Source organism: Rhyacophila brunnea, unplaced genomic scaffold (assembly GCF_057557595.1).
Source record: "Rhyacophila brunnea isolate RB1 unplaced genomic scaffold, BYU_Rbru_1.0 scaffold_8, whole genome shotgun sequence".
Lineage (NCBI taxonomy): Eukaryota > Metazoa > Arthropoda > Insecta > Trichoptera > Rhyacophilidae > Rhyacophila > Rhyacophila brunnea.
In genome coordinates this window covers 34,633,727-34,656,494 of record NW_028233350.1, presented here as the reverse complement: position 1 = coordinate 34,656,494, position 22,768 = coordinate 34,633,727, and the positions used below count along the sequence as shown (strand labels likewise).

At 31.4% G+C, this 22,768-nt stretch overlaps 1 protein-coding gene across 1 annotated transcript in view; it reads left to right on the top strand.

Annotated features, from left to right (window-relative positions):
* Nucleotides 1-22,768, top strand: part of Rab3-GEF (Rab3 GDP-GTP exchange factor) — a 68,848-nt gene that overhangs the window by 2,863 nt on the left and 43,217 nt on the right. The window contains exons 2-7 of the mRNA XM_085958743.1: nucleotides 5,081-5,399; nucleotides 9,462-9,630; nucleotides 13,058-13,217; nucleotides 15,177-15,366; nucleotides 17,526-17,683; nucleotides 21,356-21,606. Coding sequence (XP_085814869.1) covers nucleotides 5,289-5,399; nucleotides 9,462-9,630; nucleotides 13,058-13,217; nucleotides 15,177-15,366; nucleotides 17,526-17,683; nucleotides 21,356-21,606 — 1,039 coding nt within the window. The 5' untranslated portion in view covers nucleotides 5,081-5,288. The remainder of the gene's footprint in view (nucleotides 1-5,080; nucleotides 5,400-9,461; nucleotides 9,631-13,057; nucleotides 13,218-15,176; nucleotides 15,367-17,525; nucleotides 17,684-21,355; nucleotides 21,607-22,768) is intronic.

The following is a 22,768-nucleotide window of genomic DNA, read 5'->3' as shown; positions in this document are numbered from 1 at the left end:
TGAAAAATAAGACGTTATGTAAAGACTTATCAATAACGTAACCATTTATTATAAATTATACGTTACATAAGCAGGTAAATGTAATACAAATTGTAATTATTTTATTTAAAAATACTTAATTTTTATTCAATATTTGATTGTGTGGTTACATACCTAGGTTCATACGCAATTAATATTATCGAAGTTTTTTGACATAACCTGTAATAATAACAAAATACATATCAGGCAGTGTGTAAAAATAACGTCATATCTATATATGTTTTTAAATGTAATTTAAAGTATTAATGCTATCGACCGAAGGTACTTGATGGAATTTGAATTTAAATTCTAATGGATTTAAAGTATATTATACGAGTCAGTGGCGAAGGGTGGAGGTAGGCTGTTAAGATCCGCCATAAATAGTGCACATTAAACTTTTTCAGACATACATATTTGTTTTCATTGAAATAAGACTACAATTTACAGAAAGTGTTGGTTAGTTATTAAAATTCAATTAAACCCTGAGAAACCAAGCCATAATAGATAATAGTCAAAAAATACATGTCTATCTATAAAATATCTAAAATTATGCAATTAAAATCATACATAACTTTGAATATTTTATAGATAGAATAATATTTTTTATTTATTGTAGTTGGGTTTAGGCAGGGTCAATGAAATAAAAAAATGAACCAACAATATGTGTAATATGTATTTTTAATCCAACGAAAACAAATAATTATGAATGAAAAAGTGTGCACAATGTTGTCGTATCGCCCAAATTAGACCAAAACTATTATGTTTTCGTTTAGGCAGGGCTTAATTGATTTTTAAAAACTAACTAACACCATCTGTAAATTGTAGTCTTAGTTCAATAAAAACAAATATAGGTATATGACCAACAAAGTTTTGTGTGCACTATTTATAGCGAATCTTAACAGCCTACCTCCACCCTTCGCCACTGATACGAGTAAATGTGAAAAAAAACTAGGACAGCCAAATTTCTCTTGGTGCCCTGCAGCGCTCGAAATGGAATATTTTACGAACCGGAGCGCTCGATCTAATTGCATGTGCATTTTATAAAAATAAATGTGTTAGGTTTTTATATTATATGGAAAATCTAGCTCAGACGGTCAAATTAATATGTCCACGAGACGGAGCGCTAATTTTGGGGATTTTACGAACCGGAATGGCGCTCCAGTGCGCTCCTGTCCATTTCGAGCCCTGGTGCCCTATCAAAGATAGTTAGTTACCTAACCAAATTGCTGTATATACGTCTTCTTATCCTGGGTGCCTATGTCATGTTAGATCACTAACGCGTTGAATATATAGAGCCACTACTCACATGCCACTTAGAGGCCTTGGAGGAAAATAACTTGGAGGACTTAAAAAACTAGAGATTTCCACTATCAACGTACATAGTGAAATTATCAATGAAAGTATCTCTTTTCTAGAATCACATTCTTCATCCAAAAATATGTAGGTATTATTGAAGATGACTGTGCTCACACTTATAATATTATCGCCTAGTTAATTTTTTTGTGTATCAGTACGAGTCTGTTTGAGTGGTTATGTTAGTTGCAGTAACGACTTGGGTAATATTTTATTTTATTCTTAATTCGGGAAGAATACGCATATTCAAAGATTTTGGATATGACTGATTTGAATTATTTCGAGGCCTCCTTTTAAATCTTCTGCCAAGTCGATTGCGTCATCTGCGTCAAATAAAATCGCCACTGGAGCTATCTACGATGATTGTGTAACCAATAAAATCGTTTTCTGTCTGCGCGTCTGCTGACTTATACGTTTCCCTGCGTTATAAATTGACGTAAAGCAAATTTCACAAATTCCGAAAAATATAATTAAAGTGTTTTTTTCATAAATATTTAACTTTTTTATTATATACCTACGCAATGAACGCGAGCGTGAGAAAATATAATAAGTAGGTACCTATATATTTTGCTATAATTATTGAAAAAACATGGCAAAATTTTCTGTTGTGCACCAACCGGACCGGGATCGGGTTCGGAAATACTTTTCCCGGTATTGAAAATACTGTTTTGTATTATACCTACTCTCTAATATTATAATATATAATATATTACTAGAAACATAAAACCATGATGGTTTCGGTAGCATATTTTAATGAATAAATTATTTCATATACATATTATTGGGAACATGCCAGTATGCAGGGTGATTCAGCAATATGTGTCAAGGTCAAATAATAAATGTGACCTTATTTACATACGGCTTTCTACTGTATATGTAAAAAGTTTCTAAACATATCCAAATACACATACATTTAAAAAAAAATCACTATTGTTGAGTTAGACGGTAGTCCAGAAGCTGCAACAAGTTATTTTTTACGATAACATAAGTATTTTCTTAACAGGGTTTTATTATTAATATTGTTCTTTCACGTTATAGTAAATTGAAACAGTATTGACATTAAATACATATTATAACGGTGTTATGTATAAGTATTATATTATAAACGAAGTTTTTCTGGTAGCATATTATTAATTACAGAGAAAGTTAAAAAAGATATACTTCCAATAAAAGAATACATGAAATAAAATAGGTACTAATTACCAAAAAGCTGAATCTGAGATATGGGGATTTTAATGAATAATTCGTTTATTTTTCATAAAATCACAATTTTATTAGATTCTCAATAGATTTAACATACAATTTTAATATTGTTAAAATTAAAAAATACAATTTATAATTAAACATTGTAAGAAAAACACGTTTGAACAACGATATTTTAGAAAAGCACTACGTTGGAAATCTAATGTCTTTCAAAAAGGACTTAGTGCCACGCATTTATATCGAAAACGAAAAACAAAGTCTCATGACACAAAAATGTTAAGCAAATGGCACTTAGTGCCTGTTTTAAAAATGATCACGCTGTTTCTTACACCCAAAGCCAACTTTGAATATCCATAGAAGCTCTAATAATATATTTTTTTGGCATTTAGAATAATATTAGCGATGGCACATAAAAAATTTCTGCATACTCACTATTTTAGATTTTCGGGCATTTAGTGCCTATTTAATTTCATATATTCAAACATGGTGGTTACAATAAATAAATTATTCTCATCGGATAAAATCCATACGTATTTATAAGCAATGTGATTTATGTATTTTGAGATCTAAAATTGAATGAATTAACAGATTCTTCAATGTGTATTTATGACGAATATTGGTTTTTTTTAAAACGAATTTGATAGGATAATAATATTATATAGCGTTGCCATTATATCATTTAATACGTATGGATATGTTTTTTTTATATTTTAGAAAACGTATTTATCACCTGGTGTTTACTACAATTTATATAAAACAATAATTAGAATGAACTATCACCAAGTAAATTCTGAATCTCTTGAAAATATATTATTTATATACCTTCTGGAGATTGTGCTGCGAATTGGAAAAATCCGATAGATACGGAAGAAATCCTCATTTTATATTGAATGCTGAGTTGACAGATCGGTATTTGTTTGTACCTTTGTGACTTGACTGAAAATTTAACTCATCCTCTCATCTCCAAGGAGTTCAGTAAAAATCGTTTAATTGGATTCTATATAAAGATTTTTTTGAGATAATTTCGTCTATGTTCTGGCAGAACACACTAACTGGAGAAAACTAGTTTTGAGTAATTTGACTTTGAAGTTGTTAAAATGTTTGAAATAATGGTCTATCATGTGAGTTTATTAAGTAATCGTAAAAAGAATGACTTTAAAATAAAGACTGTTTATTTATTAAGAAGGTTTCCAGACTGTTAAGTTTGAAATAAGGAAGATTTTGGTATAACTAACTCAATATGTAATTTTTTCGAATTAGTGTCTTCTGCCAGAACAGTGACGTTATAATGTCTAAGCATAATTATATAACTATTTGTATAATTATCAAGTAGTACACCTTACTAGCAATGCATCTTATAGTGAACATTTAATTTCTCAATTAGTGTCATTCTTGATACTCATTTCATATGAGGAGCGTATTGTAGACATCACATGGCGCCTCCAAGAATCCCTAATATACAGAAAATAACTATCGGACTAGTTCACGACATGCCAGTTTTATGCATTCCGCACGGAGTTAAATTTTTTATAGCTATTCGTATTTGGATAGCGACCCTCTTTGCATAGTGGCACTCCCGTGATGTTTACTCTCGGTTATTCGAAACTGTGATATATTTACTAACTTGTATTCACTCTAGATATTCTGCCTGTTGGCAGTCGAAGGCTAGGCCGTATATACGGGTGTGGTTATATAATAATATTATATTGAATTAAATTTGTAATCTCTTCGGGATCGCATTATCGAGGATTATGACCTCGATGATTTGGCCATCTCACAGCATTCTCCATGGCTTGGGCCTTGGCTTCATCCCTCTCGGCATTCGTCGCATTCTTGACTTGGTATATCTACCTGGATGAGCTTTTTCCCGTTCTCTTCTGACCTTTGAGCTGATCTAACATCATGATTTTTTCAAATTATCATAATATTTTCTGTGGGTTAAAATTTATATAAACAACAAAATTACATGCCAGACGAATGCAAATCGAAGGGAGTCTGATTATGGAGTCGTTGATACGTTTGGCCATCCATGAGACGTCGTCACATTTAAAAAGCGTTTAGCCGTAATCTATACTCTTCTACGGCATAGTCTCTATTTTTACTGCCCAAGCCTCAGAGGCTTATATTATAAAAATCAGGATGACAATAGATCTTAAGCCGCATTTAGAGCCAAGCGAACGAATGTTTATTCTTCCACCACTCTGCGAAATCCTTATGCTCACTCAACAAAAAGCGTAGAATTTCGCTGGAGTGGGGGAAGAACAAACATTCGCTCGCTTGGTCTAAAATGCAGCATCACTAGATGCATTCTAGTCGTTTTGGTTATATATTTTCTCGTCTAAATTGGTAGCAGTTTCGATATAGCATTTTTGTCATTACTTTTGTCTTTTTTATAGTATAAGCTCCTCATCCGCATTTTTTGTCAAATATACTCGACCCGAAACTTTGAAGTTTTAAAAATATTAAATTTGTCATATTGATAAGATATTATTTTGTTTATTTCTAGGCTAAATGGCTGAATAATGAACCAAAATGCAATAATAAAAAACTACGAAACTCCAAAGAATACTTTCAAACATATGAATGAAAGCGAAAAACAGTGCAAATGCTGTTCCTTGCCTCGTATCGTGAACCGGTGACAAAACTGGATGAACACACGAGCTTAGCGGTACTAAGAATAGATAAGAGACTTATTTGTAATCAATACTTCAACCATGGACATACAGAAGCAGTTTCTATGCCCTCGGTTGGTGGACTACTTGGCGATAGTGGGGGCCCGCTCGACTCCTGGCGCCATGAAGAACCAGTCAAGTCCTCCGGTGCAGGTGAGTGCCCAATAAATCCATCTTATTCTTTATTTACATGTCCGTTTTTTTAAGTAAAAATTACTAGCATTCTTTTAAAATTCTCGACTCTACTTCTTCCATATCGTCATTAAAGGCTGGACTCCATTTGTTAAAAATATATCTCGAATTTAGTAAAAATAAGGTTCTCTTGGATTTCTTATAGGTTTTGTGACGTCATATTTTCTACAACCCCCTCCTCAAACCCATTTGTCATATTCATCAACAACACTAGCCGGGGTCGATCCACAGCCAGATGAGGCCTTCCCAAGCACCCTTCACCCTTGTTACATCCACTGAATTTTATGAATTCGTCTTTCCAGCGGATTTTAGGGCGCCTCTGTGGGTGTTTAGTGCCTCTTGGGTATCACTTTATATGACGGCATTTGTCCAACGGTCGTCCACTCGCCGAGTGACATGTCCAGCACATTGCCATTTCATCTGTTTAGCGACCTTTATCGCATCGCATACACTTGTCTCCTTTTTTTAGCCATTAGTTTATTTTGTGATCTTTGCGCGTTATGCCAAACATGCACCTTTCCATGCCAGATTGCGCTACTCGTGATTATACCACGTTTTTCTTAGATCGTATTCTTGTTTGTCCAGTAAAAATCTTGCAATCGATTTTTAACTAACTTCCCGACTAGCTAGACATTTGAAACTTTTAGAATATTTAGAGCATTCTTTTAATACTTTTCGCCATCTTTAAGTAGAATTGAATTACTTTTCAGTTAATTCTGTTTTGTATGAAAAGTTATTTCTGAAGAAATCCGTAATCCAATCTACTATTATTGGTTGCTAAGGGGGTGGTCCTAGTAACTAAATTATTAATATATACGTGCGTTACTATGGAAATCAAAATGACATTTCAGTATTCAATATTTTGTTTGTTTGTTGCAAAATAGCAAAAAAATGATTTGTTGACAATTGCCGTATTTGTCCTAAATTATTAATACATATAATTGTCAAGTTTATATGATTCTACATAAAATTTAATAACTTGGTATATAAAAAGTTCTTTTTATCTTGTAATTATTTGCATTTATTTTACGCTAAGAGTTCATGTTTCACATGAACACGTGAGCATTGGTAGCACACGATGGGAGGTCACTTTTGATGATACTATTCAGGCGCCTAAATGCACTCTATCTCGTCAATCATACTACCCACCGTTAATTGACATTCGTTGTCCAAGATAGACGTATTTGTTGACCTGCTCGATTTGAGTACCATGGATGAGGATTTATTTTGGTTCAGCAAAGGGATTTATCATTACTTTTGTCTTCGAAATAATTATTTTTAAACCTGTTTTGCGACTATGGTTAATTGTATGCTCCTACATCCTGTTCTGATGCCCTTCTGGGTCATTCGCAAAGATAACAATGTCGTCTGCGAAACGCAGATGACTGAGATATTTGCCATTAATGACCTGTTCACTATTCTCCCAGCCAAATCACCATATATTATTATATAACATAATATAGTAGAATTATCCCGTTTAGGGCGTAATGGAATGACCTGTCATTGCCCTGATATTAACATCCTAAGATTATATCCTATTCGCATGGGAGGTAATATAGTTTCATAGTATTTATTGCAAATTAAATGAAAATAATATAATAGAAGTTATGCCTATAACTACATGGCTTTAGAACAAATTTTGAAATGTTACAATACAAACGGTTATAATAATGTGATAACGTTGAAATGGTGTAATGAAATTCGCTGTAACCTTATTAAAAACGTAAAAAACGAACCTGTAATAAATAAAGGTAAATTTAATTCATGAAAGAGAACTGCCAAAAATGTGGGTAATAAATTACAGGAACCGGAATTAGTACGTGTTTGGAATTTGTAATATCGTAAAGTTTTTAAACAAAAAGAGGCAATATTATAATATGAATTATTGTTAAGGGACACGTTGTCAGATTTTTTTTCGTAAACACCAAAAATCGACTTATATATCTATTTCGTACAATGGCGAAGGCTCCATACTAGGCGATTATTTAAAGCCTATCTTCTAAGAAAAATAGATATTCAAGTAAAATAAATAAAATACTTACAAGATAAACAAAACTTTTTATATACAACGTTTTTAAATTTTCTGTTGAATCATATAAACTTGACTTGACTAGCTTAAACGATCAAAAAAATGTATTTGATAGAAATAATACTGAAATGTCATTTTGATACTCATTGATTTCCATAGTAACGCACGTATATATTAATAATTTCCTAGCAACTAATAATAGTGGATTAGATTACGGATTTCTTGCGAAATAACTTTTCATACAAAGCAGAATTATTAACGGAAAATGAATTCAATTCTACTTAAAGATGGCTAAAAGTATTAAAAGAATGCATTGGCATCGTGTTGTGATATATTCTAAAAGTTTCAAATGTTTAGCTAGTCGGGAAGTTAATTAAAAATCGATTGCAAAATTTGTACCGGACAAACAACCACCGGACAAATAAGAATACGACATAATAAAAACGTTGTAATAAAATGTGCGGAAATCACCTATCGTCAGAATTTAGAATAAATCAAAAATAAGTGACAAGCGTCATTTTGTTCTCAACTATTGAATTAGCGATTCATTAGAAAGATTTCCAGGTCTGTTTTGTACGACTGTGAGGTCACTTGACATTAGGTCTGTCCGGTGAGATGTATATAATTTGGTAGGCGTCAGCCGTCGAGCCTAAAATCATATATAGCGCATATATTTAAATTGTCGATGATATTGTAATGAGCTATTGAAATTTCATCGATTTATTGTGTACCTATTCATCAGATGAATTAAGAATACCGTATTAACATCTTATTTCCCGTAAGTATAACCTGACAAGTGTGATCTTTTTCTCTGATCTCTATAGTCTACCTCTTTCAAAAAGTCACATTTCGCCACTGAATTATCCCCTATCTGTTTCATAAAAAAAATATACTTACAATCCGAATTTATTTGGTTCACATGTAAATAAAAAATAATTACAAGATAAAAAGAACCTTTTATATAGGTACTTACAACGTTTTTAAATTTTCTCAATATACTCAAACTTGTACTTGATATGAAGTAAATAAAAAACCAACAAATAAATAATATAGAATACTGAAAAGTCATTTTGACATTTCGTTTTGATTTCCATAGTAACGCACGTATATATTAATAATTTAGTTGCTAGGACCACCTCCTTAGCAACCAATAGTAATCTTTTACTTTTTACGGATTTTTCTGAAATAACTTTCCATAAAAAACAGAATTAACTGAAAATGAATTCAATTCTGCTTTAAGATGGCTAAAAGTATTAATGGAATGCATTAGCATCGTGTTCTGATATATTCTAAAAGTTTCAAATGTCTAGCTAGTCGGGAAGTTAGTTCAAAATCGATTGCAAGATTTGTACTGGACAAACAACCACCGAACAAACAAGAATACGAGCTAATAAAAACGTTGTAAAATGTTACGTCTCTTCGATTTACCATCGATAATAAAATATCATGTTACAATTTTTTTTTATTATTATAATATATTATGCATATAATGTAAAAACAATAACATGTATTGAAACATAAGAGTTGATTTTTAAACTGCATTTTATTCATTATGTTAGCATACAAATAATATGGATATAGGTAATATATGGAAAGACAATAATAAAAAAAAATAGTTTCGTACTTTCTTAAACATAAACGTTTATTGCATTGCCATTTATATTGAAGGTTTCAGGAACTGCTCCGATTTAGACTTCATTCCGGTTTTATAAAAAAAATATCGAGCCCTGGGTTTTGGATGTTACTATTAGGTACAGCTATTTTTAGTGTTTGTTTGGTCGATAGTTACTAGATCAAATAATACGTTTTATACTGGTCCACTTCAACAATTTTCATTAAAATCTAAATCAGTGACATTTACGTACGAGGAAACTAATGTTTTATATAAATAGGTACTCAAAATAAAATGTTTGGTCCTTTCTAAACATAGTAAATCATATATGTAATCTAATCATTCCACTTCGGCAGGTTTTGTAAAATATTTTGTGTTTTAGGCACCGGAGCTCTTGCGTCGGTACCCCCCGACTGACCATTCGGATTTTGCGCTGCCACTGGACATGGTGTATTTCTGCCAACCAGAGGGGTGCGTGTCGGTGGGGCCAAAAAGAACAGCGCTAAGGGAGGCCTCATCGTTTGTTTTCACCCTCACCGACAAAGATTCAGGTATGCTCATGGATTCGTTTGGATTACACTTTTTTATTAGATTAAAACCTTTTTTTAAACCATGAAGTAAATAATTTTTCGATCATAATGAAAATATATACATACTATTGTAAAACCTTCGTTTTATGATATTTTAAAACGAGTCAGTAAATTTATAGCAACTTATTAGCTGTAGGTATATTATGTTTATTGTTTGCAGTGGCTTAGGCATTCCATCGCAAGAATATGCAAAGCATTGGGCCTCAGTCGGACAATGGGCCTTTAATCTCAGTACTATTTTATTTGAGCATTCAAAAATATACAGATTAAAAATAAATCGTACAGAATTAAAAACACTGAGCTTTGCATACTTTTTGCAGAGGTGGCAATATAGCCATAAGGCTACACTACTGTATGTCTGTTCGCAGATTTTTTTTTATCATTTTGTATTTATAATTTATCAGTGGCAGAAATGGTAGAAAGATCGAATCGGAACCGGTGTCGGTTTAGGATCATCATGCTCAGTTTGTATTAATTTGTGACTAAAATAAAAACATCAGGAATGCACTACATAATTGTAGGTATTATTTATAACATTACTTTTACTTTTTATGTCCAACATATTCTTGAATGATATTTATAAAAAAAAAAGTTTTAACTGATTGAATAAAATTTTAATTCGTTAAAATACATAATAATGAAGAGGGTGCGCTTTCTGTAAAATATATGCAGTTTTTTTCAATTAACTCTTTCAAACGTGACGTCCATAACAAGCACAACCAGCTTAAACAAGAATGAAAAATAATTGGTTGCATAAAATACATTGTCAGTGGTTAATTAATATACATACCCCAGTATGTATTTCCATCTTTTCAACTTTAACAAGCAGTTTTTCCAAGAGAAAAGCATTACGTATATTGAAAAGCTTATACACAGCATTTATTATTATGTTGTTATTACGTAAAACACAGTTTGTGTTACAATTCAGCTGAATAAAATTTTTGTAACATCGTTTATTAAGGAGCGGACATGCTCAGCGTAGGTCAAAATGGAGCTTTTATTGTATTTTCAAAGCATGATCCTGAACATTCCTTAAACGGTGTAGATAATGTATTTATATAATTTTGAAGCCTTATTATCCTTTATATTTATTTTAAACATTTGATGACTGCATAAAGTATTTTTATTACATAAAATAGTATTATTTTAAACCTGTCGCTCTAATGTTTTAGAATATTGTCATATTTCAGTACATGCATGTGCAGTGGTGTTAAGATTCTTTACATTTATTAATTTTTAAACGCATTTATAAAACCATTAGTAATTTATGTCGACATTACATTGATATTATTATTATTGAATTATATTGATAATCTCTGTGATCCCGAATTTGACAAGAATTAGGCATTTTATTATTCAAAAAATGGGCAAGATTAACACATTTGAAGATAATTCTAAATATACTAATTATAAGCTATGTGTTTGACCATTCAAGTGTGATAAACATCCTACGAATAATGATTGCTTTATAATAATTATTGGCCTAAGAATATTTTTCGATAATTCACTAAGTAAATATATTATTATGATGATCATTAGATAACATAAACTAAGAACGCTAAAGTATTATCAAATAATATTGGTGATAACGGGTTTTTTTAATGAAAATACGAGTACATTTCAAATTTCATTGTTTTTAGCAAATATAATATTATAAATACAATCATAATATTAAACGTAATCTAGTATCAGATACAAGTTTGACAGCTTATTATGTGGTTTTTTAGTGATAGTTTTAGAACCCAATTCAGTCAGTGCAAATTTTATTTTTGTTTTTATCTTTCTTCGTTTCTTGACATAATTACGTAAATTCCCAATCGTAAAGATTTTATTAGATACATTTTGTCTTTTATTTATTAAACTAAGCAACATTTTTTTAAAATTAGTGTATGACAGTTAGTTGATTAGTTTAATAGTATTGCCTAATTTTATAATAATTTACGGTATCGTCTAGAGCAGGGGTCGGCAAACTCTTGGCGGACCAAATGAGCCAAATATGAGTGGCGGTAAAAATTTTTTTCGAGAGCCATACGTATATTTTTATAAATTTTTTTATTTTTTAAATGAATTAATTACATTTTATAATTGTTTATTTATTAAGCGAAGAAGATTTCCCGAATAAAACTAACGTGAATATAATATGTTCTTATTGTTGAAATTATAAATATATTTTTTACAGAATATGAATTACATACAATTTTCACGCATTCCTTAAAACTAATGTGAACAATGACCTTCCTTACATTTCTTTGGAGAGTTTCTGTATGTTTGGTATGTAACTTGTAGTTTTTAATTTCAGGCGTGACTCCAAATTCTCATCGGTTATTTGACTTCTCTAAAATTTATATTGTTCATGTTTGAAAATGATTGTTCACATATCTATTATGTAGACTCAAATATGAGTTAGGAAAGCTATTCCATGTATTAAAAATCGTTGTATCTACCTTATGTCGATCTTTTAGAGCGCTCCACTTGTGTTGTGAAATTAAATTGCATTTTTCTCTCTCCAAATCTTCAATTTTGGTGCTCCATAACTCTTTGCTTGTTAAATCCACCAATAAAATTGTATTTCAAAAGTGCTCGTGTCAATATCAAATGGAGAAAAATTTAATTTGTCGACAATGGGCGGATTTAAAACAACAACAATCATACCTTTTTGCATCAACCATCACGGAGGAAAAATTAGTCTCGCGATAATGTCATTATAAATAATATAACAAGTGTACAAATCAATGATAAAAAATAAAAATTGTGAATTTTGCAAAAGTTTTTGTAAAAATTGTGATTTGGGAAGAGCCGTATGTGGCTCGCGAGCCGCGGTTTGCCGACCCCTGGTCTAGAGTATAACGCAACTTATAGATATATTTTCACTAAGATTCAAAGGTAAAGTGAAATAAATACAAATATAAATATTTTTGTTCAGATGTGCTTCAATTTTATATCGATTTAATCTTAACTACCTACTTATTTTTATTTTCCCATAAAAAAAATCAACCGCATTCCCATTCAGATTCTTACCAATGGTACTTTTTAAAAACGTTTCGTTTACGATATACAGATTATCATATTGTTTTTCATAGTGCTAGAATTTTACAGAAAATATTTTAGTTAAAAAAACACCATGTTATAATCGGGGTAATACGTGTGTTGCACTATTCAACAATAATTATTATTAATGGCTATCGGTTCGTGTTAATTTATTGATGGCATTGTGCCCTTTCCGATATAATATATTACATAATATTAATAATTTATTTTCATTTATTCGGAATTTAGTGTTTCCATTCCGGTAAGCTTCCGTCGACTGTGAGCCCTGATTCATAAATCACTAGAAATAATATTATAATGGTTTGTTAATAATAACAATAAAATATTTCGTGTTGAATAGGTAAAACGAGATATGGGATTTGCGTAAATTTCTACCGTCCTATCGAAAAGTCTGGCCTGAACGTGGGGGTGGGCGCAAACAGGGGGGATCGATCGATCACCTTCCGCCGGGAGTCCTGGAGAAAGAGCATGGAGAAAAGTTCCGACTCCGCATTTTCAAGGTTAGATTTAAACAATTAATATTAAGTATATTATATTACCATTGTAATGTGTATTATTTTTTACGTAGTTTTTTTTTAAATTTTGCCATGTTTAAAAGAGGCTTGATGATAATGATATCAGTGGCGAATGGTAGAGGTAGGCTATGAAGATCCGTCAAAAATAGTGCACATTAAATTTTGTCAGTCATACGTATTTGTTTTCATTGAAATAATACTACAATTTACAGATGCTGTTATTAGTTTTGTTTTTAAAATTCAATTATTAAACCCTGCGAAAACCATGCCATAATAGATAATAAGCAAAAAATACTCGTCTATCTATAAAATATCTAAAATTATGTAATTAAATCATACATAACTTTGAATATTTTATAGATAGAATAATATTTTTTATTTATTATAGTTTGGTTTAGGCAGGGCTTAATGCATTTATAAAAATGAACTAACAAGATGTGTAATAATATATATATATTCTTAATCCAACAAAAACAAATAAGTCTCTGTTAGAAAGTATACACAGTGTTATCGTATCGCCCAAAATAAACCAAAACTATTATGGTTTAGTTGAGGCAGGGTTTAATTGATTTTTAAAAACTAACCAACACCATCTGTAAATTGTAGTCTTAGTTCAATAAAAACAAATACATATGACTAACAAAGTTTCATGTGCACTATTTATGGCGGATCTTAACAGCCTACAGCCATCCTTCGCTACTGAATGATATGAATATATATAATTTGAATCATATATATTCGATATATATAATATATACCTATACTTACTAGAAAAATCTTTTTGAAAAAATATGACGCCCAACGCTTGAACCTGTAATCACTGGATTCGCGCTAATGTGTTTAATCAATAAGCTACGGACGTTCTACTTAATCACGACGAAGTTGACTAGTAGTCATACCTAATTTGAAAACACTTCTGAGAAATATATAACTAATAGAAAAAAAATACGACATTTAGCAGGAATCGAACCTGCATCTCTCGGGAATCGCGCCCACGTGGACTGACCATTATACTTAAGGTACTTGTCTAATTGCGACAAATTTTAACTAATGGTTCTTACAATACCTCTGTAGCCCTTTCTAAATTGCGTTACTATTGGCAATCGGATTTTGTATTTTAAATCAAAGTACCTAGGTATTTTCAAAATGATTTTTTCTATTTGTTATATATTTTTCAGAAGTGTTTTCAAATTATGTACGCTCAATAAAAATAATGTTACATTCTTAAATCTTGTGAATTATTCGTTGAATAAAAAAATTGTTAATTAATTCGTATTTTTTACATGACATGCTTTTTAAATTGCGTTAATGTTGGCTATCGGTTTTTGTATTTTAATCAAGGTATCAATTTATTAAGTGCCCGACGCCTGGATCACTCTAAATTTTAGTTATAACGTACTTGCACTTGCTAATAATTTATTGAACAATTTATTTTATTTAACGAATAAAATTATGTATATTCAGTATAAAGAGTATTATATTCTCAATTCTTGAGAATTATTCGTTGAATAAAAGAAATAGTTTGATAGTGATGTGGTTTTAATTAGTATTAAATTTGATAAAAACCGCAAAAAGCTGACGAATCTTGTGATATATTTTTTTGTACAATCATTCAATCGCATGTCAATTAATCATTCCGAATGAATAAACCTCACAATATGTAGGTAAAGTAATGCATCCTTGAATTTTCTTTAATTTGTATTGATTTTATGACAACTAAGAATGTATTGACTTCAATTATATAAATATCTAGGTACTATTTATTATACAAAAAAATACTTATTCTTAGCAGTGCACAAATAAAAAAAAATATTCTTCTTGTATCTATTTTATTTTTTCATCACTAAATTAGAGGTATCTAGCCTTTCTTGCGATTCTACACCTGATTTGAAAGAGCTTATGACTCTATTGCTCATGGGAACATTTTATTGCTCGTTGTTCTAGTGACTACAGAAGTAGCAATGTGGCTCCGAGTGATTCGGATAGAGAATGCTTAAGTGGTCCAGGAAGGCGAGAGTCTGACACTCCCGGCATGCTCATCAGCGGACCACCCCGTCTTGGAGTTACACCAGCGCCGGATTCTGAGAGCGGCGGTAGTCATACTCCGAGCCCCAGAGCCTCCAGGAAAAGACAGGTGAGAAAAACAAAACTTTCATATAATATGTCTAACCCTTTCGAGACATTTTTTACTACCCTATTCAATCAAAAACATTTATACAGAAATAAAGTGTAAAATTCGTAATGCATATAGGCAATTCTGTGGGTAATTTCGGGGAAACATCCCTTGAATTACGTTTGTGTGTCAATAGAGTTACGTGTATCATACTTTGGGAAACAATGCACGTACCTACTTAATTAACGAATTTCTTTCCTAATTATAACTACCTTGACTTCCTCTAACATCCGATTCCATATCCTATCCAAGGTTACCTTAGGTTATTAGGATATACTATTTGTAGTAAAATAGGTATACAAGGATAACAAGAGTTGTAGCTACTTTTTATATTACCTATATCAACCACCGTGGCCTATCTTGATATAAGTACATTCAATGTATTTTGAGCAGTGACGTCCCTAGCCAAAGTTTCGCCCATAAGAAAACTATAATACCACCCCTTTCATTTTTAGTTTCAAATCGTATGTAAATTCGTTAGATATCTACAGAACTATTTTAAAAAGCATTTATAATGCAATAAGCCGCCGTAGCTCGTATATTAGTAGAATGTTTTACGTTTCGGTTATTTTTTTAAACTAAGATATCGGTAATTCCTATCGAAGCGTCCGCATTGTCTATTGCCATTGCTTTTATAATATTTGTATTAGTTTTTCATTTGTAGCTCTTTATTAAGTACCGCCCCTATGCAACGCGTGACCTGCCTACATCCACGGGACATCACTGATTTTGAGTAGTTTAAAAATGCATTCAGTAGATGTTTAACCAAGAAAATGGTTGTCATTAAAATGTCAAAAAATTCTTAGATGGTTGCTATAAAACATAACGTATCTGTTCTGGCAGAACACACTAACTGGAGAATACTAGTTTTGAGTAATTTGACTTTGAAGTTGTTAAAATGTTTGAAATGGTCTATCATGTGAGTTTATCAAGTAATCGTAAAAAGGATGACTTTTAAATAAAGACTGTTTATTTATTAAGAAGGTTTCCAGACGGTAAAAATTGAAATAAGGATCATTTTGATATAACTAACTCAATATATCATTTTTTCGAATAAGTGTCTTCTGCCAGAACAGTGACGATACTATATCTTTAGAAATACCTACCTTCTGAATTAGATTATAAGTACCTATTAATATTATTAGAGTAATCTCTTATCCTTCCCAACTTACTCTCAATATGATAACCGGATGAAATAGTGGTTAACAACCACCATCCCTTGTACAAGATCTAGAAGAAAACTTGGTGGCCTACGGAGAGAAAACAATATACTTATTAAATAATTTATACCCACACATCTTAGCCTATAAAGTTCCAGACAATTCCTTGAATCTCATTTTTTAGTTAATGTGAGTATATTCTGGACATTGTCGCAGGGTATCCTGTTTATAGTCCTGTGGTCATTGTATAAAACCAGTGAGCCTCAAAGTATTATAATGTCGGGCTGGCTAAAAATAATTATAAGGCAAAAAGAACTTTTTATATACGACGTTTTTAAATTTTCTGTTAAATTATTATGCTCAAACTTGTACTTGCTATGAAGTAAATAAAAAACAAACAAATGTAGAATACTGAAACGTCATTTTGACATTTCGTTTTGATTTCCATAGCACGCACGTATATATTAATAATTTAGTTGATAGAACCACCCCCTTAGCAACCAATAATAGTCTTTTACTTTTTACGGATTTTTCTGAAATAACTTTCCCTACAAAACAGAATTTACTGAAAATGAATTCAATTCTGCTTAAAGATGGCTAAACGTATTAAAAGATTGCATTGGCATCGTGTTCTGATATATTCTAAAAGTGTCAAATGTCTAGCTAGTCGGGAAAAAATCGATTGCAAGATTTGTACTGGACAAACAACCACCGGACAAATATGAATTCGAGCTAATAAAAACGTTGTAAAAATAATAACAAAAATGCTTAATATGAGGTAATTTCCATCTTTCCAATACCTATATATTTTACAAATTTAATGGTGTAAATATCGACCATATATGTAATATTGGATAATAATAAATTGGAAAAAAGTAGAATTATGTAGATACTGATTATAGTATATGTATATTTTTGAATTATCATAATTTTATCTCTTCTTTGAACTTTTTCTTTCAGAGAGTACGCAATCATTCCCTCACCTCCCTTTGCCTTTTATCCCATCACCCATTTTTTTCAATATTTCGTGAGTGCCTTTTTATCCTCAAAAAACTGATCGACGCTTGTAACGAATCCTCAAGTCCACGGAGAGTAGGAGCTTCCAGACAGACAGGAAGGTAAGAAACACAACATTTTTTATTTAATAATTATAGTGTTCAATAAACAAACCCTCCCATTTTCGATGTTGATTGATTTATAGTACTTTAGTTGAAATATCAAAAACAAAACGGGTCCCATAGTTCAGATAGGTATTGACTAGGGATTCCAATCCCAGGATTCCGAGCTATTTTCGATACCTATGAATCCCGGGATTGATAAACATAATCCCGAAACGTTCGGGATTGCTTTTTTTAACATTTTTTAAGAAAAATAAAATAATAATAATAATAAACGAAAATACAACAGAAAAAATACTTTTAGTAACAAATAACTACATTGGAAATAAACTGAGTTTGAATGAAGTTTGATTTATATCCATGTGTAAGTTGTCGATTAATTTTATTTTTTCACATAAATTAATAAAAATGAGAAAGATTGGAAAAAAACAATGCTTCGCGCTTTTAACAAAGTAATTCCACCATGATATCATACGTTTTACAGCAGTTTCAATTTTGGCTGACTAATCAGATTTATGAAGCGGAAAGACCATAAGTACACCATGATTTGCTTTAAATCTCGCTAACCCATTCATTAAGTCTTTACTATCAGAAACAGCAATCTAATATTAAATTCACATTATTATTTATATTACAATATTATTTACTCCATTAAACTTATGTATTTCCAAGATTGAATGTATACAATATTAACAATAAATATCTTAGATAGTATAAATTATACTAGATTTATTTTTGACCGATTTTATCAATGTTTTTTGTAAATATAAAATTTTTATATTAACAATAGAAAAAAATTCCAATCCCGGGATTGTCAAATTGTAATCCCGAAATCCCGGGATCAGAATTTAGGCTCGGGATTTGATTCCCTAGTATTGACTATGTATCCGTATAATCCCGTATAAAAAATCAATTCCGGAATTTACGAAAACATATGACAATTTTGTCTTCAGTGTATCAACGTTGGTAATATAAAATATCTTACAATAAAATCACGTTTTTTTTCCACATACATTTTTTATTGTGATAGTAGGTATAAGTGGGGAAGAAAGTGTATTAATCGGAGATTTCGTTATCATAGGAAGATTCCTATTATGTAATCAACTTGACTCAAAAATTTTCGGAAAAGATTAATGCCGTGTCCACACTGGCAACCTCATTAAATTTCACGATAATTATCAAAATTTGTTTGACCAAAAATTTCCAGCAACTTGTTGCCAATGTGGACACGGCTTAAGGCTACTATACCTCGTCGATCATTAAAATAACATTAATCCTGTTCTGTTAAATTATTTGACTAAACTTTGACTAAGGAGACAAAACAACAATTTTAATTAGAACTGTTTTATATCTTAAGAAATAATAATGTTATATTGCAATACACAAGTACCTACTATATTGTAATCTTTAATTATTCTTTAATGACCGGTAGAGTATACGTTCTACAACTTTGCACTTTTTTGCACTCTTTATTATTATACTGATACGCTTCTTTGCCTGACTACCTCGCATAAAATTAGATCTAATGATATTTACTTACATTATTATATATAATAATAAATAAAAAGACATATAATACCTATATGTAAAAAAAAATAGAATAATATATTACATCATTTTCATCCTAGAGCCAGAGTGCAAAGTTATGAAGCATAATATACTCTACTTTCTTGAAGCTAGTAGGTATTTTGGTTCTTATCGGTTTACAGGAAGCCAGCGGCAAATAAATTTTGAAAATAGTCGATATACTGGATTATTTGTTAGGTTAGGTTAGTATCACTCCCCTCCATTTTGGCATGAGAATTTCTCAACTGTCACTTTTATTTTTAGTTTCTGGTTTATCGTCTGCGTTTTAGGATTTGGAGGTAGATAATTGATACACCAGAATTATGATGGAAAGCGGCGAGTTTATTTACGTTAATATACTATATGGTTACATTTTTTAATAATTTTATTCTACGGAGGGCGAAATGTACGCGTTCGCGATTTTGCTGCTTGTCGCGATCTGCGCGCCATCTTGTGATTTTTTCCAACGAGAGCCGTTGGCGAAAGAAGGCGACGTTGCAAATCGTCAACGGTTAAAATTATGGCATTGTTGCCAGCAGATATTCAACATTATTTATTTTCGTAATCAGCGCTTTATTATTTGCTGGCTTCGATACCGATTCGGGCGTCTCCAGATACACAAAGACATCCCCAAATGGGGACCATACGGGGGTGTCACATTAGGTTAGGTTTCATCATTGAATTCATGAATTTTGCCAAAATCACCTATGAAAATTGGCGCGATTCCCGCCTGGCTTCCTGTAAACCGACTTGTACCGGTATTTTCTTTAATTCAGAGAAATATGTTATTCTTGACGAAAAAGAAAATAAATATAAAAACTAATCCCGGGATTGCAACTTCTGGTATTGAGGTAAAACTGGCGGAGAATTAGAAGACAAGTCCGTAGTACACTATATCATTTTTATAAAAATGTCCACATTTCTGTAGACAAATGAACATGATTTATTTACGTAACAACACGTATAATATTGTGTTTCACATTTTTTATTCTTGGCCATATATTTTCATCCAGTTAAAAAAAAACATTAGGTACCTATGATAATATCACGTAACAGTGAAACCAATGTAAAACGGGCTTTGTCACTGTCAACGCTAACCACACTGGTGCACGCTAAAATCCAGCGGATTTTGCACACCTTTTAAATTATATTTTGTTACCCGGTCATCGTGATTCTCAACCTTTTTGATTTGAGGAACTCTTGCATTTTTTTAAGTCTCGTATAACGTCTACTAGTCTACATCAGCGGTCCCCAACCGGTAGCCCGTTAGAGAATTTTGGTGGTCCGCAGAGTAATTTGAATATATTTGCAATTTTCGTATTTTTTAAAAAGTTTCAGTATATTCTTATAATATTTTTTTTTACAATTTTAGCCTTATTACGTTGTCATTACCTCTATGTCGACGTAGAATTCATATTAATTCAATTGTATTGATTCTTTTTTAATAAAATTTAAAATGTTTTTTTTTGCATTTTTTGTAATGAATATCTGTGTTAATAAGTTTATTTATTATAATTCATTTATCATTATATTGACATATCGAATTTTTAACAAGTGTGGAAAAAATACGTGGTAGTGGTCCGCGGGATTCAAGATTTTGAGTTTAATGGTCCGTGAGGTCCAAAAGGTTGGGGACCGCTGGTCTACATAATAGTGATGAAAAAACTAGCGCAAAAACAAACCCACATAGGACTTTTCAATAAGTTTTGATTGAATGATTTCAAATGTATGATTTTAGTACTAATAATGAAGATAATTTACCTCAATATTTTTAAGTTGGCTACATTGGACAATAATAAATAATGTTGTCAAAATACAATGAAAACTGCCATTTTTCTGTCATGGCTTAGTTAGATAGTCAACATTTTATTTGTGTTGCATTGTATAAATTTATGTGATATACTTAGTATATTAATTTTGGTTAATAAAATATCTAAGCCAAAGCCCATTGGAAGCGGTGCGCGTGGTGTAGAAGGCGCTTCCAGGTTGGCTTTGGCCCTAAGGCTTAATTAAAATTGAGTACCTAGATACCTATCTAAAAGTAATTTTGTCAGGATACTCTGTAATATGAATTCAAATTAAAATCAATGTCCATTTTATTTTCAGAGATACAGTTTGGTCAGTATTAACCGGCCAATCATATGACAATACCCCGAGTATAGTACTACATGACGTTAGAGAAATAGAAACGTGGATTCTTCGATTGCTATCTGCACCTGTACCGATTCCCGGCAAAACACGGATAGAAGTCGAAGTGTTATCACCTACCGTTCATGACCCGCTCACATTTGCCCTGCCCGATCACACCAGGTTCACTATGGTTGATTTTCCCTTGCATCTGCCGCTGGAACTATTAGGTAAGTGGGTCAAAGATAATAGAATTATATTGCTAGCAATAAAGCCACTTTACAGCGTGCAGACAAGAGAACGAAACAATATTCTATTTTTAATTAAGTTTAAACATCAGCGCCAGGCAATTTTGCTACCAAGCGCTGAGTAAATTGATTATGAGATATTTCTCTGGAATAAGTGTCTCAAAAGAAAATTGGATTTTTGAGAGTTTTTATTCACCTTTTTTCACTTTTAAAATAATAATATAAAAGGTTCATTATTGGAGCTAAATAGATTATTGATATTCTATGTAATAAATATCTAATGGAATCCTGAAAGCTTTCATTAGGGATTTTATGAAAAGAAAATGGAGGATTTATCTACCTACAATATTAATGTACCTTAAATATTATGGATGGGGAATATTAAATTTAGTAATATATTATAAGCAGTGTTTTCAGTTAGTGGTTTTTGTGTTGGTTTTTTCCAGTTGAAAGACTTGATAGCATTGCACTAAAAGTAATTTCTACATAAATATTATTATTAAACAAATATTACAGTTAGTATATTAAGTATATTATTACAACATTTACATAATAATATTATGATATAAAAATATTATGTATTGCACGCCATCTAGTGATCAAATTTTATATTAAGTATGTTATTAATTTAAAATTCCAATGATTTCACTGGGATTTCCTTCAACTATTTTGTTATACTTATTGATTATATTTAAATATACATTTTGACAAATGCAAATGCATTATCGTCCCGTTTGCAAGTGCTTACAATTAATAGTAGGCATCTACCCAGGGAACACTCACACATTGTCACGGTGACCTGTGATATGATGTAAAGTGATAGAATGATAATAGAATTAATAGTCAAAAGTATATACTCCCTCGCCTTTACCCTGCAAGTTTGTAATAAAATACTACCACAAGTCCCCCTGTACAACGACTTAGCTCAGTCCCTCGGTAAAGCATGGAGCAAAATGAGACCTTTACAGATACAAAAATAACAGGGCGTGAGATTCTGATTTCTACGCTGTCTGCCTTGGTTCATCTCGCGCACAAGTAAATCTAAATAATAGTAATTTATGGGCGCCATTCCTGACCTACTCTATTGGGCAAAAACACAACATGGGAATAGTCGGGAAACATTTGAAATAAAAGAATAGTTAAG